Source organism: Cervus canadensis, chromosome 4 (genome assembly GCF_019320065.1).
Source record: "Cervus canadensis isolate Bull #8, Minnesota chromosome 4, ASM1932006v1, whole genome shotgun sequence".
Lineage (NCBI taxonomy): Eukaryota > Metazoa > Chordata > Mammalia > Artiodactyla > Cervidae > Cervus > Cervus canadensis.
This window is the reverse complement of record NC_057389.1, coordinates 84,395,802-84,422,726: the sequence shown is the minus strand read 5'-3', so window position 1 is coordinate 84,422,726 and position 26,925 is coordinate 84,395,802. Positions and strand designations below refer to the sequence as shown.

General features: G+C 38.5%; 2 protein-coding genes across 5 annotated transcripts in view; both read left to right on the top strand.

Moving 5' to 3' along the window:
* FNIP1 (folliculin interacting protein 1) overlaps positions 1–5,581 on the top strand; it is a 120,083-nt gene extending 114,502 nt beyond the window's left edge. For both annotated transcript variants that reach the window (XM_043465979.1, XM_043465977.1), the window contains 2 exons: positions 861–976; positions 2,838–5,581. In XM_043465979.1, the coding sequence (XP_043321914.1) occupies positions 861–976; positions 2,838–2,916 (195 nt within the window). In that variant the 3' untranslated portion in view covers positions 2,917–5,581. The remainder of the gene's footprint in view (positions 1–860; positions 977–2,837) is intronic.
* Positions 5,582–10,984: 5,403 nt separating this feature from the next.
* Positions 10,985–26,925, top strand: part of RAPGEF6 (Rap guanine nucleotide exchange factor 6) — a 236,880-nt gene continuing 220,939 nt past the window's right edge. For all 3 annotated transcript variants that reach the window (XM_043465975.1, XM_043465974.1, XM_043465976.1), the window contains exon 1: positions 10,985–11,279. In XM_043465975.1, coding sequence (XP_043321910.1) covers positions 11,211–11,279 — 69 coding nt within the window. In that variant the 5' untranslated portion in view covers positions 10,985–11,210. The remainder of the gene's footprint in view (positions 11,280–26,925) is intronic.

Here is a 26,925-nt window from a genome sequence, read left to right as displayed (position 1 = left end):
TTATAGATATTTTCTTTTTCACTTACGGCATTTTCAGTCTACATGAGCATTAATACTACCAAAAATATACCACAAAAGAATGTGTGTCAAGAAATCTATTCAGTTTTTTTTTTTTCCTGAAGAAAAAGAAAATGTGTTTTTATTAGGAGCTGTAACAGCAGCCAGTTTTCATACAAGAGAAATACTCTGCAGGAATTTAGTATGTTAGCACCTACACCTCATGCTTTTTCCTCATACATGCATATCAACAATTCACATGAAAAGACACTTATTTTAGTGACTTATGCAAATTAATTGACAAGAAACAAAATGTATATGTTTTAGTTTTTAATATTCCAGCCAAGAAACATTTCTTCTAGTGAGGCCTATAGAGCATTCTCTATGAGCTGCTGGAAATTTTTTTCTTTTGCTTTCCATAGGAGAATGCAGCCTTCTAATGTAAATACATTTGAAGTATATTAATTTATAAGAGTTACAGTTATCAAATTTGGAATAAAAACTTATTTTTCAAAGTGCTGGATATGGATGGTGGTGATAAGTTGTATAACCTTTTGAATGTACTTAATGCCTCTCAGTTATATAAAGTAGTTAAAATGGTAACTCTTATATTTAAAATGGTTAACTTTATATTACATATAATTTACCACATTAAAAAATAGCTCTGTAGAATCTAAATCTTTGATACAAGCTAGTGAGTTTACACTCCTTTAGCTAATATTGCATGTTTTCAAAATATGCTCCAAATTTTAGATTATGTTGAAATAGCTAAGTAGAATTGTCAAAGTATAATGCTGTGGAATTTGCCATTACTTTGCGTTGTGCATTTTCTGACCTCGTTCTCGGTTCCCTCCTAACTGCAGTGTGTAATGCATCTTGAAGACCGGTTACAGGAGCTGTACTTCAAGAGCAAAATGCTGTCTGAGTACCTGAGGGGGCAGATGCGTGTTCATGTCAAGGAACTGGGAGTGGTTCTAGGGTACGTTCCTGATTTCTTCTCTCGCTTTGCTTTCTCATTGCACTGTCTTTATTTAGGAAAGGAACAGTCATCAGAATTGCCTTTTTCTTTTTAAATTGTTGTCTTGTTAGAAGCTGTACAGTAGTATCATCTGGGTTGCGCTTTACAGTATAAAAGCAGAACCTAGTCTTGGACTGATGTGAAAGGCACTGTCCCTGTGTAGTTCACTGGACTGAGAAATGCAGTTTAATAGAAATGAATTAAAATATAAATTTTTGCATTAGAAAAATTGAATATTCATTTTTATTAAATATATTATAAACTCATCATTCCCAGCATTTGCCCTGTCATCCAGATGAACTGATTGAAGAAGTAATGGCACTCTGGATGGTGGTATATTATCTACATATTTATTGCTCCTTCTCCATTTTTTATATATTATGTCTTAATACTCTGCAGTTTTCCTGGGAAGAAGCTAGTTATGTAAAATCCTAACTGAAGGACAAAGAGGAAATTGGCGGGAGTCATAGTATAGCCCCTTTCATTGCGTTCTGTGGCCACTTTTCGTGTGTGTGTGTGCATGCGCAGGTGCATGAATTATTTCTTGAAATGCTGGTTGAATAAATTAAAACAAGCTAGAACTTTTTTCTAGTTTTAGCTTTCATGAAGGGAGAAAGTCAATATTGAGTTACTACTGTATGTCTGAAACCAGATTAAATTCTTTCATTAATATTATTCCTTAGTATCCAGATTGGAAATGATTCTCTGTGTGTGAAGCTTTTCATTTTATAAAAGTTTAAACTAATTTTTAAGGTAATGTATGTACAGTGCACATGCATTTTGGCATAAAGTGAAAAGTAAGTTGTATCATCTTTTCCACAACTTCTGTTTCCATCCAAACACAGTTAATGAATTGTTTCTTATAGAATTTTTAAATGTGTAGGGTTAAAAATACAAATTAGTTTATACTCTGTTTGCCATTGTGCAACTTGCCTTTTAATGAATCTTGAATGTTTGTTCATTTAAGCACGTACCGCACATACTGGTTAAAGGCTATATTGCATTTCATTGTATGGTGTTTAGATTATTTTCAGTAGTTTGATATTATAGATCAGTGCTGGAATCAGTATAATTCTTTAAAGTTTATAGGATACATTATTTGAAGTAGGATTTTTGAATTAAAGGACATGTGTATTAAATTGTTGATAGATCTTGGTATTTATTTTGACAATAGTAAATTCTATTCAGAAAGTACCAGAATAAATTCCCACAAACAATGGGAAACACACTCTTCCTACTACTTTTATCACCAAACTTTTTAATCTTTGCTAAGCTACTTGCTGAAAAATGAAATCTGATTTTATTCAGATTTATTCTCTAACCATAAGTGAGTCTACATAACTTATTTTGATATTTATTGTCCAGTTTTCTTTTCCTGTACATTATTTGTGGTAGATTGTATTTTTAAGAGGCTTTCATTACTTCTTTCCAGTGAATCTTACTGTAGAAACATTTGTATACAGAACAATAGGGCTGCATGCTGTCATTCTGTTATTATATAGTATTTCTTAGACATCATCACTTGCCCTTATGCATGCATGGTCCATCAGCAGATCACTGAGATGGTTTTCTACATTTAAGACTTCGTTTCTGTTGCATTTCAGAGGTTTTCTTTTTAAAAAAATCTTTGGTTATGGTTTTTACTTATGGAAAAATTTATTTTCATTATCTTCAGCTCTCTTCCCTTTTTCATTTTGGCCATGGTGGCCAATGACCTTGATTGGAGATGTATAGTGACCTTACAGGTAGCAGTCTTTGCCTGTAGGACTTATGTACTGGGTATAGAAAACCTGAACTGAGTTTTTTTTTTTTTTAATTTCAGGATTGAATCCAGTGATCTTCCTCTCTTGGCTGCTGTAGCAAGCACTCACTCCCCGTATGTTGCTCAGATACTACTTTAACATAAAGGCTGTTGGAAATTAACTTCAGTCAAAAGTTAAGTAGAAACCAAGGAAGCAGTCACAACATGCATTTATGGCAATTTTTTTTCTCTGTCAGACTTTCATCTGAATGAATCAGTCACCTTGGTATTCTGCATTGCAGTGCATATCATGTCACCATTGGATGACTTTTTCATTTTGATTGGACTTTTGGATGGTGGTAGATTTTTAACCAAGTGAAACTAAAAAAGCATTTGGGGGGAAAGCATTTGAAGAAGCCACATTGTAACTTAGAAGTTTCTATAAAATGAGTAACATTGAAGAATTTGATTATGATCACTACAGTCTTGCCAGAGCTCGTAAGTAACAACAGATATCTCACTAAATGGCCCAGAAATAGTCATTTCACTCGTTTTCTTTGTTTCTAAGGTACAGAGATCTGTAAAGTTGTGTTTATTTGTTTTTTGTTTGTTTGTTTTTCAATTCAAAATAGCTAATTTCTAAGTATTTCTCAAAGTATTTTAAACAACTTTTAATTAAAATAAACTCAGAATAAAGTGTATAAATTTGTGTTATGTTATCCACCCAAGTGTACATATGTATCTATTTTTTAAAAAGCCAGAGGTAGAAATCCAAGATTGGTAAACATGCCTTTTTAAAGATATATTTTCAACTAGTAGTAATTGTATATAGTATTGAAATATTACTTTCTGGTGATTTTTCTGTTTCACACGCCCTAAAATATAAGTAAAGCCAATCTCTTTTTAAGGTTGAGGAATGTAGATTCCCAAAATAAGAATACTGCTTTATACCATTTGTTTTGTTTGTAAGTATAAGCTAATTCTTATAAACGTTAATATTTACATATTTGCATCTAATTTAATAAATTAAAATTGGGATTAAAAATTGCACCAAAGCATTGGCAGAAATAATACTATTTTCTTTAAAAGTGCTCAGGTAGCCGAGGCCCTTGGTTTTCGGTATCAAGCCCTTCTTGAACCCATAGGAACTGAATATTTGTTTCACTGCTTCATAATAGTCAATTTACACTAAGAAACTTATTAATTCTTAAAATTTTATTTTCTCTAATAGCTCCTCCCTTCCAGTAGCTAATTTTTTTCAAAGATTTCAACTTTTCAGTTGTAACTGTTTTTGTATATACTGGGGAGGGTTGTTTGTGAGAAAGGCTAATATGGAACCAAACTCTTGTAAGTAATGTAAATAGAAAGATGGGTAGATAAAATTTTCAGTATGCTCTACTACCTCAGTTTACTTGAAATACTACATTATATTAATAGTTTATCCTTTACTTATCTGGTCTAAGATGTTCTTAATGTAAGAAGTGAAACTGGTTTCTGCTTTCATGAACTATTTTCATCATAATTAGCTGATTAGCTTAAAACTGAAAACCACTTGCTTATTCTGTTAGTATCTTTTGTATAATGCATCCATTCTTGCTATTTAAATTTTCAGTAATTAAGGAAATTTCTGTGGTTTATTTAGTTTTTTGACCTCAAATTTATAGCATTGGGTCACATTTTACCTTGTTCTAATCTCCAGCTAGACTGAGATGAAATGGTTATTTTAATGGAATGTAAACCTGAAGTTGGTGTGCCTGCAGGCAGTTTGGCCCCTGATCCTATCAGCTGGTTTAGTTCCTGAGTCTCCCATAGGTGACTTGCTGTCAAAGAGTGTTCGTGGATATATTTTCATTGGCATAGTTTTTTTTTAGTCTATTCATTAAAGAAATTCTCTGATCTGTTGTTTGGAATTTTATGAATCAGTCTCTTTATCTGAATTCAGAATATGGAAAAGATCATATGTGGGCCACTTATATTTTTTCTCATTATAGTTCAGGACACGTAGACAATGTCTGTTTTTGTGTCTTATTTTTAAAATTAATCATCAAATTATTCACAGTCCTATCTATTAGAAATCTGTAATAAATTACCATTTTGGAAATCTGGTTTTCAACAAATGGATGGCTCATGCTACTGTAATTCTTTAAGCTTTGTTTGGAAGGGAAAGCACTATGGTTTCTTATAGAATCATTAATCCTTACAGGATTCCTGAGTTTTATAATTTACCATCCTGTAATTTTTGCTCTGTTTGTTATAGTTATTCTTTCATTACAGAAAACCCAAGGAATGAACTGCTACTTCTTTGAAGTATGGTCATTATGATGAATGTGAAAAGAATTTTGGCTTTTCAAAACAATTTTTCAACTTCTTATGGTACAGACAGATATGTATTACACATTTTAAAAACCTGTTCGTTGCAGCAGGAAATGAAAAAGGAATCTTTTACATTATAGATTTAAAACTAATTTTTCCTGTATATAAACTAGTTGTTTTGATTTTAAATATTCCTGGCTTTTATTAATGTGTCTTAATTTTGAGTTTGAAAATGTTAAGTGCAATAAACATACTAGCACAGATTTCATTTTGTTGAAATTGGCATACACTGGGGATGATCACTTTAACAAAAACAGATTTTATACAATGCCTACTTCTGCTAAATGTCTTATGAGATTGTTTTGCTTTCTCTAAGTTATTTAGATGGTGGGAGATGTAAAATGTAAATACATGTTCCTTGTTCTGTATACATTTCTCAAATGTACGCCTGTATTATAATAACCTCCCAGTTCTAGGGGATATTTGTGCAATAAATACACATGTCAATTTGATGGATGATGTTGGTTTTTTTTTCACATTTAATAAGGTATATGTAACATTGTAGACTCTATTGCCTGCCCATCTGGATTCTTTTCCCTAGTGTGACACCTCTAGGCAGGGACCTTGTTCATAATGTCCTCTAAGTTTGTCCTTCTCTAATCCAAAATTTCTGTATTGGTAATTTAGTTGAATCTACTTTATGAGGTGGTGAGAATCAAGTGAAATAATGACTATCAAGAGTTTACCTCAATGCTTGGCACACTCCAAATGCTCAGTAATGTTGGTATGTTGCTAGGTGGAGGAGGGCATGGCAACCCACTCCAGTACCCTTGCCTGGAGAATCCCCGTGGACAGAGGAGCCTGGTGGGCTATGGTTCATGGAGTTGCCAAGAGTCGGACATGACTGAAGTGACTTCGCGCACACACAGCATGGTTACTAGGTAATCTGTACAGCCCGTATCTATTTTATTGTGGGCAGAATTTACTATACATTCTTTTGAGTTAAAATATAGTAGCCAAAAAATATGGTATATTCTTATATTTAATTTTCATGATCACAAATTGGAAATTTCTTTAAATACTTTTATGAAAACAACTGAGAATCATTTAACACCTAGAAGAAGTCATGTAAACCTGTTAAGAACATTGTATCTAATTAAAATTACTACTTACTTTAAAATTCCTATCTCAGACCAGAATGCTTCTAATTAGGATGTGGTGATAAATGCATTGTAAAGCTATCTGAGATTTCTTTTATTTGTCTTTGCCATTGTAGGAGGTAGGGGTGGGATGGCAAGTGGAACCAAACATGAGCTGAAGGTGCACTGGGGGCTGGGGAATTATAACTGAGTGAGAAGGATTTAGGCAGATAGAAAAGAGGGAAGTCGGAGAGTGTAGTGTTTCCTGTTGTTGCTCTGTAGTTCAGACTGTGGACTTGACTATGTTTGTTCTAGACTTCCCTAAAGAAAGGAAATACTGGCAGTCCAAAAGAGATTTTTTCCAAAGGTTTTTAAAGTTTTAGAAGAAATTAACAGATTTCTAAGTGGATGAAATTTCCATCCATTATTTTTTCAGGAGAACTTTTGGTCTTAAAACATATGCTCGGGTCATAGGCTCCTTTCTTGCCCACACCCCAGGACTTGGTCCTCTTATAACCTTTTCTTTAAAAGGGACTCTTCTTTTCATAGAAGTGTGAGCCTAGACTGATTCCTTTATCAGGTTGCAGACAGCTCTCTGCCCATGTTAACACTATCTGACTAGACCTCCCATAAATAGATGTGTATTTACTCTAAGGAGGATATTAAGTTGAAGAAGTTTGAAATTCCTTCCTTTCCAAATAACCATTGTATCAAGGAGAGTCCCAAAACATGTGTTTATATTCACCCCAGCACTCAAAGTAAGATTATTGATAAAAGCAGTGTTACCTAAATTTTCTGAAAGGGAATAACATTGTTGAAGTGTTGTGTAAATATAGGGAAGATACTATTATATCCTCAAGAAACTTGTGATGCCATTATTGTGTCACATTTGGTTCAGCACTCAGAAGTATCTTTCACTGTTGGAATTAAGATGGGTCTGACTAGCCAGAACCTGAGTTAGTTTAAAGTAGTTTTCAAACCTGGTTTCATGTGAGAAACACCTAGATGGTGCTTGGAACATATTTCTAGACCCCACCCTCAAAGATTCTTACTCAATGATAGAAAGTGACCTTCTGGATTTAGGCCAGCAAGTGCTCTTATTTTCCCAGTAGTAGTGACTCAGTCTCCCAGCATACCCCAAATGTCACTTCCTTATACCGTTTCAGGTGCTATTAAAACCAGTGCTGTTAACTTCTTTTTGTTGGTCTGCTGTTGTTCTGCAAAGATGGTAATATGATTGTGTATGCATTCAGTTTTGCATAATAGAGTAGTTGCCTAGCCAGACATACGTCTTTTCCATAGGAGAGCAATCAAGTTCCTATCTTTCTAACAGCAAAATCCTCTCTTAATCACTTAGTCCTTAGATAGTTCCATTCATTTAGCAGATATTGATTGAACACCTGTTGTGTGCTAGACAGAGATCTGGGTACCAGGAATAAGTCAGTAAAAAAGTTTCTCATGAAGTTTACATATTTCCTGCTGGTGGAGGAGACAGACAAAAATATTAAGCTGTCAGGTTGTGATAAGTATGACAAAAGTTAAGATTGGGTAAAGAGTCAAGCTGCTTTTTCCTTTTTTGAAGATTTGTTTTTGTTTCATAGCAAAGTTGTGTCTGACCCCATCGATTGTAGCCCGCCAGGCTCCTCTGTCCATGCCAAATTGTGTCTCTTTTGTGACCCCATGGACTGTAACCTGCCAGGCTCCTCTGTTCATGGGAATTTTCCAGGCAAGACTACTGGAGTGGGTGGCCATTTACAGGGGATCTTCTGAATCCATGGATTGAACCTTCCATCTCCTGCATTGGCAGGCACATTCCTTACCACTGAGACACCAGGGAAGCAATATTTAACCATCTTTAAAGATTCAACCACCTAGAATTTAAGAACCATTATGTTTTCCTTTTAGATGTATGTTAATATTGGTGAATCCTGTCCTGGAGGTTGGCTTTTCTCTGAAGATAGTTATTAGAGCTCTCACTCTGTCTCTTCACTTTTTTTTTAGCATACCAAAGCATAATACAGGATGGTAAAGGACAACATAGACTTTGAAAATATCCTCAAATTTAGCTGTGTATAGTTACTATGGATATTAATATACTGTTTTTACTGTTGCTGCTTTATCACAATAAAGTATATTAATAAGTATTTTTATAGACTTAATTCATTTTCCTTGTCAAGTACAAGATGAATAAATATACACTATTGTAACCATCACTTAGATCAAGAAGTAAATCCTTTTCAGCAACCCAGAATCCACCCCCCCCATCTCCATGTGCCCTATCCTGATCATAATACTCTGCCTTCTCATTTTGTGACTTCTAACCTGACTTTCATGAACCTTTCCTTGCTCTTCTCTCTATGGTTTTACTTCTTTGTATGCATCCCTAAGTGATATTCTTCAGATTTGCTTGTGTTTGAACTTTGTGTAGTGATACTCCATATTTTGCTTCTTTTTCCTGTCAGCATTATGTTGGAGATTCATTCTTGTGCTATGGGGGTGGTATTACACTGAAAGAATATACAACAGTTTACCCATTCTATAAGTGATGAACAAATGGGTTATTCCAATTTTTGGCTAATATGAACAGTGACCATTTTTGTTCATCTTTTCTGGGTGTTCTTTAGAACAAACATCCAGGAGTGGGCTTGCTGTCAAAGGATATGTTAAATTTCAGCTTTACTTAGATAACTTCTTTTTTCTAAGTGGTTTCCCAATATACACTTAACTGGCAGTTTGTGCGAGTTCCTGTTGCTCCACATCTTCATGAATACTTAAATGTGTTTCTGAATAGTTCTGGTGAAAAAAAACAGCAGATGAAAAAAACCCTATCCAGCTCTTCAAATTTTATTTTATGCTTTAGAGAAATCACTTCCTAGAGGTAATGTAATAGAAATAATAAAAGAGTGCTTATACTGTGCAGATTGTTCACATAAATTATCTCATGTATGTAGAAAGAAAGAAAGTGAAGTCGCTCAGTCATGTCCAACTTTTTGCAACCCCATGGACTGTAGCCTACCAGGTTCCTCCGTCCATGGGATTTTCTAGACAAGAATAGTGAAGTGGGTTGCCATTTCCTTCTCCAGGCGATCTTCCCAACCCAGGGAGTGAACCTGGGTCTTCCGCATTGTAGTTAGACGCTTGACCATCTGAGCCATCAGGGAAGTCTATGTATGTAATCTCATGTATGCAATCCTCAGAAAATTCAAAGTAGTAGTTCTTTTACTAGTCCCATTTTACAGATAAGGAAACAAGTTCAGAAATAAATAACCAAGTTATTTAGCTAGAAATGGCCTATTAAAGACACAAATATAGATGTTTGCCCTTAAAAATCCAAGTTCATGGTTGTCGTACTTTTAATTCCTTTTCTCTCTTTTCAAAATACTGGTGTGGCTTTGGAAACATGCTTGAAAAATGGGGTAACCTTTGTGATCTTAGATTTTTGAGAGAATATACACACAAAAAAATGACGAAAGTAGGTTATTGCAATTATTTGTAACCAACTGAAAATTTTGAGTGGCTGAGCCATAGCTTCCGTGGTAAAGTTTTGCCCGCTACTCAAAAAAGAAATGTGCCAATATTATGTTGTAAACTTCCAAGTTTGGGCAAGCTGAATGACCAGCGGAAAACAAAGCCCCTTACTAACATCAGCCATTACCAGATCCCTGAAATGGTCAATGTTGCAGCCTGAACCTTTTCCCTTTGTTACTCTAAAATTTTTTTTACCATGTCATTAAAAAATTAATGGGAACAACATCATAATCTTACATCAGAGTTACTTAGTGAACCATAAGTACTGTTAAAATACTAAGCTGTATTCAGTGGAAAGGACATGATTATGTCACTCCAAGGAAGATTGTGTGTCTTAGTGCGGCCCATCTGGGCGCTGAAATAGGATTGTTCAGAAGGATGGATTCTGGAATTCTGTCAGTGACGTTCCAGTGGAAACAACTTCTACAGATGTCTGGCTGCCCCGGAGAATAGATGTTTTTATTACCAAAGTACTAGCTAATAAATGTTCATTTGCATTATTCGGCCTGTTGGGAAACGGACTACTGTATAAAATGTAAAAAGCGCACACTCCTAAGTCAGGCAACCTTGAGAAGGGGTTGAGCGGAGGGAGGGCTGGCCTCAGCATTGGTTATGTGAACGTAATCCAGACTGACTTTGCGCACCAGCGCTTAATTCTGAGCTGGCGGCAGGCTCGGCGACTGCCCGCTCCTGCTCAAGGCCATCAAGCTTCTATTTCTCTGCGCTGATGTCAGGGCGTCCGTCTTAGAGTAGGTTCTTTTCGGCTGGTCCCTTCCACAAGAGACTCGTTTTATTAGAAGACAGGGGGGCAAGATAGAGTAGAAACTCCCTCGTTTGTTGGATGGTAGCCTCGACTTCCGCACATTCTCCGAGGGAGCGGTGTCGGAGCTGCAGAACTGGAGCTCGGCCTCGAGACTGGCCACGCCCTGAACTTCCGGATTTTGGCACAAACAACTCTCCACCCAGAACGCCTGCCCCACAGTTCGATCCTCGACACGCTATTTTCTCTCAGTCGGTCACAACCAGTTTCCGGCCCCGCCACCGGAAGCTGGAGCGGCTGAAACCTCAACTCCGAGGCGGAAGCAGAGACAGGTTTAAGGGAAGTCTCGCGACGTTTCTTCAACTCTCACGAAGAAGGGTTGGGAGAGGCTTCGGGGCACCGCCCCAGTTTTTACGTCACCGCGGAGTCACGCCCTTAGGCGTTCGTTTGCGCGCTTGCGCGTGCTGCGCACGCGCACTAGCCTTCCCTCCGCCCCCGCGCGGGCTTCCCTCTGGCCAGTCGCGCGTGGGCTGAGGCCCTGGGCGGGCGTTGCGAAGGCTTGTTTGCCAAAGCGCGGTCCCCGCAGCAGTTCGGAGTTCCTTTCTTCAGGGGAGTTGCGCGGGGGAGGGTGTAGCCCCCAATACCTAGGGTAAATGGCCTGTCTCATGGGCTGCTAAGGGCAGTCTGGGGAGCACGGGGGCCGGGGCCGCGACCATGAACTCACCTGTGGACCCTGGCGCTAGGCAGGCGCTGAAGAAGAAGCCACCCGAGCGGACGCCCGAGGTAAGCCCAGCTGACCCGTCGAGCCTCCCGCTGTCCAAGGGACAGCATCCCTCTGTCGGTCCGAAACTTGCGGCGACTGTCCCCTTGCCAGAGCCTCGCACCTGCTGCCAGACTATCTGTTCTCTGCGTTCCCGGCCCTAAACTGGGCCCTTCTCGCGGGCGGGTGACGGCCGTCTTTCCTTCTCGAAAAACTGCCTTCCCCGCACACCCGGTACTTGGCGGTGACTTCCCAGTGTTTTCGATAAGAAATCTCCATTACTAAATCGTATTTTTTCAGGGTAAAATGCAGTTCTCGGAGTGAGATTGTCCCGTAACTAGGTAGGCTATGGAAAAGGAGGTGGAAGTTGTAAGTGAAATGTAACTGCTGTGTCATTAACAATAACAACAAGAAAACCCAAAACCTCTGTTAAAGTTACTGAAAGTTTAATAACTTATCTTAAAGTAACCGTATAGGCACTTTAAATACTGTTCAGTTGCCTGAACGATGAAGTTTTCAACATCAGTTTAAAACTTTGCGTCCAGTTCAGGTGATGAATTCTAGTGGAGAATTCTGCGTATTTAAAGATCAGTTCAGGAGGTAATTTTTCAGACTGTGTGTCATTGGCAAATTTTACAGTATTTTGTGCTTGGATCTAAAACCTGGTATATTGAGTTAGCAGTAATGACATCAGTTTAAATGATTTGACCTGCAGGCTAGTTTTCAGGCAAATAACTAAAACCTGTTAACCTTGCGGGTCAGTGTAGAGTGCTTAGGGGGCGGGTTGAGGTTTTCCTTAATTTGAAGACGTTTCCATAATAAGTGCTATGTTTCCTAAACCAAAAAGCAAAAACAATGTTGTGAATGTATTGTTGGATTGTCTTGTGTGTAATTGAAATAAATGAAAGAAAGTGGTTTAGGTTAGTTCTTCCGAATTCACTTTTGTGTTTTTCAGGTTTATAATGTTTTGCATAGTAGATCTCAGTAATTTGGACTGACCTTTTGTGACATGACAGTCAAGCTGTAATTTTAGCTGATGGGTCAGACTTTGTTGTTGGAGATCCTGATGTTTGCATAGAAACAAAGCAAATTCTACCACTTTCCACAGCCTTCTTTTCAAGACTTGAATTTGTAGTTCTAGGTGTCTTAATTTCCCTGATAATTCTTGAGGTCGTTGTGAGTTAATTGAAAGCGTTCATTTTGAACAGGTGAACCTACTGTAGTTTCTATATCATTAGACAGTATCAAGCAGCTTCAGCTGCCTGCAACAAATTCTGGTAAATTTTCTTTTCCTTTTTATTCTGTTAAAAATATTCTCTGATTTTCCTTGTTATGGCTTCTTAGATACACCCATCATTTAAAAGTGGACATTTAATTTCCAAATGCATGAAGTTTCTAAAGTATCTTTGATAGTAATACTTTCTTCTGTCTTCTCAGTCATCCTCTGTGTTTTTTCAGTCTTTTTTGAGGCTTTCAATGGCTCAGTCAGATCTCTCTTGGTAACTGTCACATTGCACTTGAAAATAAGTGGGTTATTTTTCACATACATTTTGATACTGATTTCTAACATAATTCCACAGTGATAAGAGAGCATGTTAATGGAAAACTAATTCTCTTTATTAACAAAATTACCTAGTTTGCTTATTTTTGAGCCTTAGGAAATTTTCTGAACTGTTCACAAAGTTATGTTGGCTAGTGTTTGCTGTGTTAAGTACTTCATCTTGTTTTACTGGAGCAGCAGCATTGTTTAAGGGAATGAATGCTGAAACAGCTGCCCACAGTACACAGACTGGAGCTCTGACATCTAGCAGCGTATAACATGCTAACTGCTTGATTCATTGGCAGTGCTTTTTAAACTATTTTTATTTATTTATGGCCACACCACGAGACTTGTGGGATCTTAGTTCCCCGACTAGGGATTGAACCCTGGCTCTTAGCAGGGAAAGTGTAGAGTCCTAAGGGAAGTCCCATCGTTGGCAGTGCTTTTGATTGAGTGTAGAATTTGTTTGGGGGGCACAGAAGTATCAATAAAGAAGTGATAAATTGAATTCTAGTGATGATTTATTTGTGGTAAATAATTTGATGAAATTCTCACAGGGTCATTTCTGCTTTCAGAAGTTCCTTATTCTTTTTAGTGGACTGTTAAGCATCTATTTTAAATATATTCAGCAGTTATTGAAAGCTTACCAGTTCAAGGCATTATTTTGTGCACTAGGGTGTATCAGTGAACTAAACAGGCCTACCTGAAGAGGGAGGGAGATGGACAGATAAATACAGGAAGCAAGTATGCTACATAATATGTTAGTTGATAATTGCAAATTTTAAAAAGATCAGGATAAAGGAATTGGAAGAAATGGACAAGGAGTGGATGCAGTTTAAGGTAGTTGGTGTCTTGATTGAGATGAATTTTTTTTAAAGCTTTAATTAATGTGATGGAATTAGCCATCAGGATATATTGGGAAATAGCTTTCCAAGTAGAATAAGAGAGTCATTGCAAAGGTCCTTAGGTGAGAGTGTGTTTGGTGCATTCGGGGAATAGCAAGGAGCTCTGAGCGACGAACGCAAAGTGGTAAGAGATGAAGTCAGAGAGGCAGTGGTGATGTAAGATGGAGCTTATCATGCAGGACTCTAAATTGTATGTTTTTGACTTTTATTTTGAATGAAAAAGAGTTTTGTTTTCCTCCAAAATGTTTTGAAGCAGAGGAGCAATGTAATCCTACTTTTTAATGCATTCCCTGGCTGTTTGCTGGGTTGAGAATAGACTGGGAGCAAGGATAGAAAGAAACAGGAACATCAGTTAGAGGTTATCGCATTAGAGCAGGGAAGAGATGATCATAGCTCAGACTAAAGGATAGTATTGCTGGTGGTGAGCAGTAGTTGATTATGGAAATATTTTTGAAGGTTTAGCAAACATGATTTGCTAGTGGTTTAGATTTGTGCTTTGAGGGAAAGGAAAGCCATCAAGCATGATTTCAAAGTTTTTGGCCGGAATAACTGGAGTGTTGGAGTTAACCATCAAAGAGAGTTTGAGCTGTTGTCAAAGAGACCAGGAAAGCTGCAGGATGAGTAGTTTGGGGATCCGGAATGGATCAGAAATTCAGTTTTGAGCATGTCACATTTGAACTGTCTGTTAGAAATGTTGAGTAAGGAGTCGCATATACAATTTATAATTATTTCTAAAGAGAAGGCTGGGCTGCAAATAGAAGCTTTATAGTTATTAGCTTAAAGATAATGTTTAAAGTCATGAGACTAGATGAAATTGCCAAAGCGGTGAGCATACATGGGAATAGAAGAGGACCAAAGACAGTGCCCTGGGAGACTTGATCATTACAAGGTCAGTGAGAAGAGCAAAAACCAGCAAACGAGAATGCATGGGAGTCAATAGTGCAGCAGAGGAAAAACCAGGATTGAGTGGTAATGTCCTAGAAGCTAAGTCAAGAAAGTGTATAATAGAAGGGGTAAAATGCATTCATTCAGCTTATTTTTCCTTGAATACCTACTGGGTACAAAGCATTATGAAAAATATACAAATAGATTAAGAATCAGTGTCTTACAATCTTGTAATCAGATATTTGCATCATATAATTAATGAATAAAGAACTCTTCTGTTTGTTTCTGGGACAAAATTAATGGTTCCTTTATTTTGAACCATCTGCTGTCCTTAAATGAAACTATCAACTCAAGCATAATCCTAGTGAGCCAGACACTGAGAATGGGAAGTTTTGTGTAGAATGCCATTTAGAACTGTGTTCTAAAGCAGTTTTTACTTTTCTGGCCAGTTCTCCTACTTTGTAGATTCAACTTCCATAGCACATTGGCTTTCCTGAGCTAGTCGTCTGATTTCCTTTTTCACTTTACAAAGTTTTTTTTTTTTTTTTTAATGGAAAATTTTAGGCTTAAATACTCCGTGGGAAGCTCAGTGCTCTGAAGCAACGAAAGCTGTTAAGGTACTCATTTTGAGTCCTTATACCAAAATTAAAGACACCACAGTCAAAATTGAGACCCTGAATTTGCGTTTTTCTCAACTCAGTTCATATTCAATGCCATTCTTTCTCTGTAATCTTTCTTTTCTACCTCAGAGTGAGCACAGTATTTCTCTTATATTTCCATTTCTAACTGCTTAATACCATGCTTCACACATATTAAACAATCAATATGTTGAACAGAACAAAATTTGGAATTAGTTTTGTAAAGATCTCATTTTAAAAGATAATACTTTTTATTCATTAGAACTGCTGATTTTGTATACCTGGGTGGTCTCACTCAGCAGTGTGACTTCTGTTAATTTTTAATAGGTTGACACGTAAGTCTGTCACATCTTACCCCCTTTCATGTGCTTCAGATTCATTATGTAACTACTAAATTGTCCTCCAGGTTCTTAAGTCACTTGTCTGAAATTGAAACCATCATCATTCCTACTCTTTAATATTCTTCTGGTGACTGCCTCAGTTTCTCAGTTCAGAATTAATGTCTTTACTCAGTTTCCCCTGCTGTCCTCTTCTCTCTGTCTAACTGGTCACTAAACCTTGTTGGTTTTACATCTTGAGTCTCTTTCTACTTCCTGTCCAGCCCAATTACCCTAATTCACACTTTTATCATTTCACCCCTGAATTTTTGAGTCATTTTATTTATTGTCATATTTGGTTAGAATGATCTTTCTAATACTGAGATCTGATCATCTTCTATTCTTGCTCAGAATTATTTCCCATTGCCTAGATAGGTTAGCAGTATAAATTGTCATCCAAGTTATTTTTGAGAATTAGAAGAGGTGGATTAATATTTACACCCGGAAAACAGATTAAAGAAGTCATTTGTCTCCAGCAAACTGAGATGTTTAGTTACTGCATGCAGATGATAACATTAATTTATCCATTCAGTAAGCAGATAAGTTAGAATACTAAAAACCAAGGTTGTAGGGAGAAATTGGACATGGTCCCTATTCTTCAGTGATTTAGGATACCGACAAGACATTAGTAAAACGTAAGATTACTGGGGACAAAGATGTGAATAGGGCACTTTACAGCTCCAAGTGAGAAAAGGAAAGGCTCCGTGGAGGACCTTTAGATTAAACCCATAATATCGTGAATAGGTTTCTAGATGATATCCAGAGGGAGGTCATTCCAGGCAGAGAGCAGCAGGAGCAAAGGCACTAATGGTGACAAGCCAGGTACATTTGTAGAACAAGTAGCCAGTCTGTGAGCATGAATTCCCAGTGGGGGTGATGTCATTCCCAGTGGGACAAAAATTGGGTCTTTTAGGGGAATGGGGGGAGAAAAAAACATCTATATCTATGGTTTGTGTAGCAGTATCTACACGAATCTCGTTGTTACTGGACAGTGTCCTATTCCTTAATATTTAATTGGAGACGGGGTGGCAGTTAAGAAAAATACTCTTTGGAGAGATGTGATAATGAAGAAAGGTCACGAAACACTGGACTAGTGTATGGTGTTTTGTGTGTATGCGTGGTGTTGGATGTTAAATGTTGAAGCTGGATATAATAGCAGGGTTGGATCATTTGAGGGATTTGGACTGGATGTTGTAAATAAAGGAGAACTGTTGGAGGGTTTAACAGCTATTTAGCCCAGAAATAGGGTCACTTTTACAAAGATTACTCTGTGGGCATTGTTGAAGATGTAGGTGGAGCCAGGGGATGGGTTAAGAAGCAGTACAGGCTGGCTACACTAGAGGCAGGTGGTTTTCAGTAGGATGAACAAACAACATTTTGTCCACACCAGAGTATTTTTCAATGTGAAAGGCAAGACTGTTAGTGATTATATCAGGAAAACTGGGAAATCAGGAGATATGGATCTATTATAGGAAACAAATGCAATAGTTTAGGAGTGAAATAAGGTAGCAGAATATGAGATAGTGGAATAGTGAAGTAGAGTTGTCTCAACATGGTCATTGATTGAAATGGGAGTTTGTACATCCGACCACCAGACTTCTTTTTTTAGTCTTTGAAATTGACTATCATACACATGGGGGCTTCCCTGGTGGCTCAGTGGTAAAGAATCTGTCTGCCAGTGCAGGAGACACAGGGTTAGTCCTTGCGTTGGAAAGATTCCCTGGAGAAAGAAATGGCAGCCCACTCCATTGTTCTTGAGTGGGAAATCCCAGGGAGAAAGGAAGCTGGCAGGCTACAGTCCTTGGGTTCACAAAAATGAGACATGGCTTAGCAACTAAACAACAACGTAATACACATACAGTAAATTCCACATGCTTTCAAGTGTATAGCCAGCTTAATTTTCACAAATATATCTAGGTACCATCCAAATCATTATTATAGAATATTACCAGCACTCCAGAAACTCCCCCTTTGCCTCTCCCATTCAGTACCTTTTCCCAAAGGAAACTGTGCTGATATCTTTCGCCATGAAAGATGTTTTTGCATTCGAGTGGAATCATACAGTGTGTCTTCTTTTCAATAACCAAGAGAACTAGGAAACTTATCTTGGTTCTTTGCATTTTAATCTCTGGGCTGGACTTTGAACCTCTTATCTTGGCTTTTCTTGATCTTCCTCTGCTTCTCCTTTATACCTTGACTCACCTGACCCTTTTTGGATTGGCCACCTCATTCTTTCCAACCCTACTCTTGTGGCAACTGCCTCAAACTTCAGATGCTGCGCTTCAGGCCAAGAGACCCTCTGTCTTTTTGTTCCTTCAAGTGTCTGCAGTAGCTCTGGGGCAAATGTGGCAAGCTTTTCTGTCTTTTGCTTGTTGGGACAGGCTTGGATTGGGTCTGTTCAGAGCAAAGCAGAAGTTCAGATAATTTCTTAGTTTCTCATTTGGGTAACTGCACATTATTAAAAGGCAGAGTTGGGGTAGGAAGAGAATTCAGTTTTGGAGAAGGTTTGAGGCTCCCTGCAGGAGACACAGAGATGTTCAGAAAGCATTTGGAGCTGCAGATCAGACCAACTTATGGTCTGAGTTGGTCTGAGAGTCTACAGCTTATGGGTCATAGATGAAGTGATGGGATTGGTAGGAATCCTCAGTGAAAAAACTGAGTGAGAAAAGGACAGACTCCTGAGTGCTCTGATATTAAAGGGATGAGGGAAGGAAAAGAAAGCTGCCAGAGACAATGAAGAGAAAGTGTTTACAGAGGTAAGAGGAGAACTTACAGGAAAACATTTCAGAAAGAAATCCCTAATTATTAACATCAGGTACTGTAGAGGGTTCAAGAAAGGTGAAGGCTTCTATGTTCTTCAGGTTGCTTCCATCAGAATGCTCTCAGTGGACTGAATATGGAGTCTGACTGCAGTGGATTAGAGAATAAGACCCAAGAAAGTGAGGGCTGCAAATTCATGAATTTGGCTCTGATGGAAATGGGAAAGATGTAGAGTCCTCCATTATCTTCTGCCTTGCACTCTAGCCTTATCATCCCCCAGCCCCAAACACATGCTTTTTTTTTTTTTTGGCATTACTTGAGTTTATTTTTTATTTATTTTTAATTGGAGGATAATTGCTTTACAATATTGTGTTAGTTTCTGCCATACATCAGCATGAATCAGCTATAGGCATATACATATATATGTCTGCTCCCTATTGAACCTCTCACCTCCCACCCCATCCCACCCCTCTAGGTAGTCACAGAGCACCAAGTTTGAACTCCCTTTGTTGTATAGCAAATTCCTACCAGCTCCAGCTATCTGTTTTACATATGGTAATGTATATATTTCAGTGCTAATTTCTTTATTCGTCACACCCTCTCCTTCTACTGTGTCCACAAGTCTGTTTTCTGTGTCTGCGTCTCCATTGCTGCCCTGCAAATACGTTCATCAGTACCATCTTTCTAGAGTTCATTTATAGGCATAATACGATATTTGTTTTTCTCTTTCTGACTTTCTTCACTCTGTGTAATAGTCTCTAGGTTCGTCCACATCATTAGAACTGATTCAAATGCGTTCATTTTTATGGCTGAGTAATATTCCATGGTATATGTGTACCCCAGCTTCTTTATCCATTCTTCTGTAAGTGGACATCTGGCTTGCTTCCATGACCTAGCTACTGTTAATACTGCTGCAGTGAGCATTGGGGTACATGTGTCTTTTTCAGTTATGGTTCCTTCAGGGTATATGCCCACTAGTGGAATTCTTGGGTCATATGGTAGTTTTATTCCTAGTTTTTTAAAAGGAATTTCTGTACTCTTCTCCATAGTGGCTGTGTCAATTTACATTCCCACCAACAGTGCAAGAGGGTACCCTTTGCTCCACACCCTCTGCAGCATTTATTGTTTGTAGATTTTTTTGATCATGGCCATTCTGACTGGTGTGAGGTGATAACCTCATTGTAGTTTTGATTTGCGTGTCTCTAATAATGAGTGATGAGCATCTTTGCATGTGTTTCTTAGCTATCTGCATGTCTTCTTTGGAGAAGTGTCTGTTCAGGTCTTCTGCCCACTTCTGATTGGGTTCAAACCATGCATACATACACTCAGTTCAGTTCAGTCGCTCAGTCGTGTCCGACTCTTTGCGACCCCATGAATCGCAGCACGCCAGGCCTCCCTGTCCATCACGAACTCCTGGATCTTACTCAAACTCATGCCCATTGAGTTGGTGATGCCATCCAGCCATCTCATCCTCTGTCGTCCCCTTCTCCTCCTGCCCCCAATCCCTCCCAGCATCAGGGTCTTTTCCAGTGAGTCACCTCTTCGCATGAGGTGGCCAAAGTACTGGTGTTTCAGCTTCAGCATCAGTCCTTCCAATGAACACCCAGGACTGATCTCCTTTAGGATGGACTGGTTGGATCTCCTTGCAGTCCGACTCTCAAGAGTCTTCTCCAACACCACAGTTCAGAAGCATCAATTCTTCGGTGCTCAGCTTTCTTCACAGTCCAACTCTCACATCCATACATGACCACTGGAAAAACCATAGGCTTGACCAGACGGACCTTTGTTGGCAAAGTAATGTCTCTGCTTTTTAATATGCTATCTAGGTTGGTCATCACTTTCCTCCCAAGGAGTAAGCGTCTTTTAATTTCATGGCTGCAATCACCATCTGCAGTGATTTTGGAGCCCCCAAAAATAAAGTCTGACGCTGTTTCCACTGTCTCCCCATCTATTTCCCATGAGGTGATGGGACCAGATGCCATGATCTTAGTTTTCTCAATGTTAAGCTTTAAGCCAACTTTTTCACTCTCCTCTTTCACTTTCATCAAGAGGCTTTTTAGTTTCTCTTCACTTTCTGCCATAAGGGTGGTGTCATCTGCATATCTGAGGTTATTGATATTTCTCCCAGCAATCTTGATTCCAGCTTGTGCTTCTTCCAGCCCAGCGTTTCTCATGATGGACTCTGCATATAAGTTAAATAAGCATGGTGACAATATACAGCCTTGACGTACTCCTTTTCCTATTTGGAGCCAGTCTGTTGTTCTATGTTCAGTTCTAACTGTTGCTTCCTGACCTGCATACAGGTTTTTCAAGAGGCAGGTCAGGTGGTCTGGTATTCCCATCTCTTTAAGAATTTTCCACAGTTTATTGTGATCCACACAGTCAAAGGCTTTGGCATAGTCAGTAAAGCAGAAATAGATGTTTTTCTGGAACTCTCTTGCTTTTTCGATGATCCAGCAGATATTGGCAATTTGATTTCTGGTTCCTCTGCCTTTTCTAAAACCAGCTTGAACATCTGGAGGTTCACGGTTCATGTGTTGCTGAAGCCTGGCTTGGAGAATTTTGAGCATCACTTTACTAGCATGTGAGATGAGTGCAATTGTGTGGTAGTTTGAGCATTCTTTGGCATTGCCTTTCTTAGGGATTGGAATGAAAACTGACCTTTTCCAGTCCTGTGGCCACTGCTGAGTTTTCCAAATTTGCTGGCATATTGAGTGCAGCACTTTCACAGCATCATCTTTCAGGATTTTAAATAGCTCAACTGGAATTCCATCACATCCACTAGCTTTGTTCGTAGTGATGTTTTCTAAGGCCTACTTGACTTCACACTCCAGGATGTCTGGCTCTAGGTGAGTGATCACACCATTGTGATTATCTGGGTCATGAAGATCTTTTTTGTACAGTTCTTCTGTGTATTCTTGCCACCTGTTCTTAATATCTTCTGCTTCTGTTAGGTCCATACCATTTCTGTCCTTTATCGAACCGATCTTTGCCTGAAATGTTGCCTTGGTATGTCTAATTTTCTTGAAGAGATCTCTAGTCTTTCCCATTCTGTTGTTTTTCTCTATTTCTTTGCCCTGGTTGCTGAGGAAGGCTTTTTTATCTCTCTTTGCTGTTCTTTGGAACTGTGCATTCAAATGGGAATATCTTTCCTTTTCTCCTTTGCTTTTCACTTCTCTTCTTTTCACAGCTATTTTTAAGGCCTCCTCAGACAACCATTTTGCTTTTTGGCATTTCTTTTCCATGGGGATGGTCTTGATCCCTGTCACCTGTACAATGTCACGAACCTCCGTCCATAGTTCATCAGGCACTCTGTCTATCAGATCTAGTCCCTTAAATCTATTTCTCACTTCCACTGTATAGTCATAAGGGATTTGATTTAGGTCATACCTGAATGGTCTACTGGTTTTCCCTACTTCCTTAAATTTAAGTCTGAATGTGGCAATAAGGAGTTCATGATCTGAGCCACAGTCAACTCCCGGTCTTATTTTTGCTGACTGTATAGAGCTTCTCCATCTTTGGCTGAAAGAATATAATCAATCTGATTTTGGTGTCGACCATCTGGTGAGGTCCATGTGTAGAGTCTTCTCTTGTGTTGTTGGAAGAGGGTGTTTGCTACGACCAGTGCATTCTCTTGGCAAAATTCTATTAGCCTTTGCCCTGCTTCATTCCATGCTCCAAGGCCAAATTTCCCTGTTACTTTCTTGGCTTCCTGCTTTTGCATTCCAGTCCCCTATAATGAAAAGGACATCTTTTTTGGGTGTTAGCATGCACTACTGTGTATAAAGTAGATAACTAACGAGAACCCTCTGTGTGGTACACGGAACGCTGCTTGGTGCTCTGCTGTGACTTTAGGCAGGCGTGGTGCATGTGCGTCAGTTCCAGTCTTCCAGTTCATCCCACACCCGCCCTGCTTCCCTTCCTCCTGTAGGTAAGTTCTCTACCTCTGAGTCTCTATTTCTGATTTGCCAGTGCATTTATCTGTACTATTTATCTAGATTCCACATATAAGTGATATACAATATTTTTCTCTTTCTGACTCTTTTCACTCTTTACAACAGTCTCTAGATCCAGCCACTTCTCTGCAAACAGCACTATTTTGTCCCTTTATACGGCTGAGTAGTATTTCATTGTATGTATATACCACATACTCTTTATCCATTCCTCTGTTGATGGATGTTTAGGTTGCATCCATGTCCTGGCCAGTCTGAATAGTACTGCAGTGAACATTGGGGTATATGTATCTTTTTGAATTATGGTTTTCCCCAGGTATATGCCCAGGAGTCGAATTGCTGGGACACATGGTAGCTCTGCTTTTATTTTAAGGAAACTTTGTACTGTTCTCTATAGTAGCTACACTGGGTTACATTCCCACCAACAGTGTAGGGAGGAGTCTCTTCTCTCCACACCCTTTCCAGCATTTATTGTTTGTAGATTTTTTGATGATGACCATTCTGACCAGTAGGAGGGGATACCTCTGTGTAGTTTAGATCAATTGAACAGAATAGAAAGCCCAGAAGTAAGCCCATGCACCTATGGTCACCTAATCTATGACAAACGAGGCAAGAATATACAATGGAGAGAAGGCAGTCTCTTCAGTAAGTGGTCCTGGGAAAACTGGACAGTTCAGTTGAGTCGCTCAGTCATGTCCAGCCCTCTGTGACTTCATGGACTGCAGCACACCAGACTTCCCTGTCCATCACCAACTCCTGGAGCTTGCTCAAACTCATGTCCATCGAGTCAGTGATTCCATCCAACCATCTCGTCCTCTGTCATCCCCTTCTCCTCCTGCATTCAGTCTTTCCCAGCATCAGGATCTTTTTCAGTCATTTCTTCGCATCAGATGGCCTTAAGTATTGGAGCTTCAGCATCAGTTCCTCCAATGAATATTCAGGACTGATTTCCTTTAGAATAGACTGGTTTGATCTCCTTGCAGTCCAAGGGACTCTCAAGTCTTCTCCAACACCACAGTACAAAAGCATCAATTCTTTGGAGCTCAGCTTTCCTTATGGTCCAACTCTCACATCCATACATGACTCCTGGGAAAACCATAGCTTTGACTATATGGACTTTTGTTGGTAATGTCCCTGCTTTTTAATATGCTGTCTAGGTTTGTCATAGCTTTTCTTCCAAGGAGCAAGCGTCTTTTAATTTCACAGTTACATGTAAGAGAATGAAATTAGAACACTCCTGGGAAGGGAGATGTGGGAGGTTCAAAAGGGAAGGTACAGATGTATACCTATGACTGATTCATGTTGAGGTTTGACAGAAAACAACAAAATTCTGTAAAGTAATTATCCTTCAATTAAAAAAAAATTAGAACACTCCCTAACACCATACACAAACTCAAAATAGATTAAAGACTTAAATGTGAGTCTAGACACTACAAAGCTCTTAGAGGAAAACATAGGCACAGCACTCTTTGACATAAATCACAGCAAGGTCTTTTTTGACCCACCTCCTAGAGTAATGAAAATAAAAACAAAAATAAACAAATGAGACCTAATTAAACTTAAAAGCTTTTGCAAGCAAAGGAAACCATAAATGAGGAGAAAAGACAACCCTTAGAATGGGAGAAAATATTAAAAAAAAAAAACAATGAAAAAATGGACAGAAGGCTTAAAGAGACATATCTCCACAGAAGACACACAGATGGCCAACAAACATGAAAAGATGGTCAGCATCACTGATTTTCAGAGAAATATGAGTATCATAATACAGTACTTTTCAACCTGGGCTACATATGTTTCTCAACCTAGGGAATTTTTTTTTTTTTTTTTTTAAATAATGCTGAGGCCCATCTTTCATTTCTTGGATTAAAATCTTCTGGAATGGAGTGTCAAGCATTGGTATTTATAGAAGTAATTCTATACTCTTTAAGTATTATGATATATAAATAGCGGTTAGCAACATTGTCCATTGTGTCATTTTCCCCTGTCTCTGTGCTTTTATGTAGGATGGAAAAGTGTTTACAGTCCTGGAATTTTGCGTTTAAACAAGCCTGCTTCAGATCTGGGCTATAGCACTGAGAATTTGAGTGACCTTGGAAAAGTTACCTAATTTTAAGATTGAATATCTTTGGGGGATTGTTATGTGGACTAAATGAGATATGTAAAGTTTTGCTACCCAATGAATTGTAGCCCCCCCAGGCTCCTCTGTCCATGGAAGTCTTCAAGCAAGAATACTTGAGTGGGTAGCTGTTCCCTTTGCCAGGCGATCTTCCTGACCCAGAGATCCAACCCAGGTCACCTTTACTTGTGGGCCACCAGGGAAGCCCCAAAGTATGTAACGAGGTGCCAGTCAAAACGCACACTCAGTAACAGCCGTACATGCTGGTTTGCTATTTTCTTTGTCTTGAACACCATCCTCTCACTTGACAAACACAGACGCCTCACTGAAATCTGCTCTCCCACTCCTCTGTGTCCCTTCCTCTCTCAGAGCAGTTACTATTCTGTGTTTTGATTGCTGGCTTGTTCTCTCTGGCTGGATTGTAAGCGTCTTGAAGACAATGACTGTATCTTTATCTCCCAGTTCCATCATGCAATACTAGTTACATGGTAGGTAGCCAAAGATTTGTAGAATGAATGACTCTAAAAAGGAAAAGAATGTGAACAGTACTGTTTTCGTGTTTTTCTAGTAGTAATTTCTTTTGGTCTGATATTTGAAGTGCTGGGGAAAAAAGACTAAAGTTTGGCACCGTGGCAAAATTTGCTATTAATATTCTCTTATTAAGATGTAAATAATGTACAGTGACCATAAAGAAACTATGTGTTTTACCTGGCAGTTCTTCAGCGACAATTCAGATAGAGGAACTTAAGTCATACTTTGAAAGAGGAACTTCTTTTTTATACAGCTTTAAAACATTTGCAGCTTTACCTGCAATGCCAGTTTTAATTTTTCATGTGTTTTTAAGCATATAACTTAAAACTTTTGTTGGACAAATATTTCTTGCTCAGCTAGATGTTAATGTAATTGCCTATTTACAATCCAGAAAATAATTTTATAAAAAATCTAGCTTGTTTGTGTTACCAAAATTTAAAGAGGGAGCTTGGACTGAAAGAATTTAAAATTCGGTGTTCTTGTAATTATTTATTAAATCTTTTTCATAATTTAGAATAATGGTCTTTACATGTACATTTTAGCGTTTTTTTTTTTTTTCCTTCTGAATTGGCAAAAGAGCACCATTGTACTCAAAATTTTTGAAGGAGTCACTGTGTGCATCCTCAAGGGTGGCAGAACAAAAATTCTGTTGTGCTTTTCTACAGCAGGTGCACATTTAGAGAGCTCCTTGGAAAGTAAGAACTTATTTATGCTCCCGAGGCCCTCTGACCTTCGTTTGTAAACTAAACTGTATAGAAGGGGAATACTAGACCTGGATGGGGCCTTTATTGGATAATTTCTCTTCCAAGACGCCTCATACATGTATTGGAGATCCCCAACTTGAGAAAAAAGCAAAACAATAACAAAACTCTGGCCATTCAGTAGTTCTGACACCATAAAATCTTGTTTTTGAGTGATAAGGAGCTTCTCTGAGAAGTTCACCCCCAGGCATGGTGAACTTGACTCTATGACAAAGTCATTCTTGGATGTACAGTTGTGAGCTCTGTAACATTGTAGTTGCCTTTTGGCTTTACCTTGTACTAGCTGGTGTAAACTGAGATCTGGCTTAGATTAAAAACTGAAGAAGCCCCTTCATTGTTAAGAACTTGAGGTTGCAAAGGCATCAGCAGCCCTTGTTTGATGTTCTCCATTATTTGCCCCAAACTGAAACTTTGGCAGCTTTGACATGTGGCAGAGACTGTGGGACTTGGTGGACGGGGCACTTAGTACATAGCAGAAGTAGCAGCACCACCTAGCAAGTATTTGTGAATGTATGTATATATAATTTCCAAAAATACTTCAGCTGATGGTTCAAGAGCTAGTGAAGTGGGTTACATACAGATAAAGGAAGTAAACTTGAGAGGTAGAAGGTCTTGCTCAGGGTCACGTGATTCATCATTTACTTCCTTGTCCTGTGGTGTCCCCGTGCTCTCTATCAGTGAACCTCAGGTTACATTTTAAGCTTTGATCTTGTTTGGTGTTTTTTTTTTGACATCTATACAGAGCCTATACTTTCCTAAATAAATGCCTCTTATTTAATCTTGCCTGTACTGTATGAAGTATAATATTTTAAGGTGCTTGTGTCTGTTTAAGTTTATAATTCTCAAGGTTTATGTAGAATGAAAACAGGTGTATTTGTTACATGATTTTTTTATACCATTCTGTTTTATAACTTGTTTTCAGAAGCTGATAGTCTATTCTAGTTTGGTTTCTTAAAAGCATTCAACTAATACGAGAAGACTTTATCATAAAGAAGAGTTCATAAGTATCACAAGTGCCAACTGAAGTTTGGATTGCTTATGAGCTCCTCAGAGGACTCTCTGAGGCAGAGTTGAATGCATACATTTTTGTAGAAGACTTCCTAATGAATGTTTGTGTGATATGTATTTTTCAAGTCCTGTTTTTAAGTGCTAGGAATAAAATGTTCTTAGAGGGGGAGATAGACAAGTACACAGACAATTAAA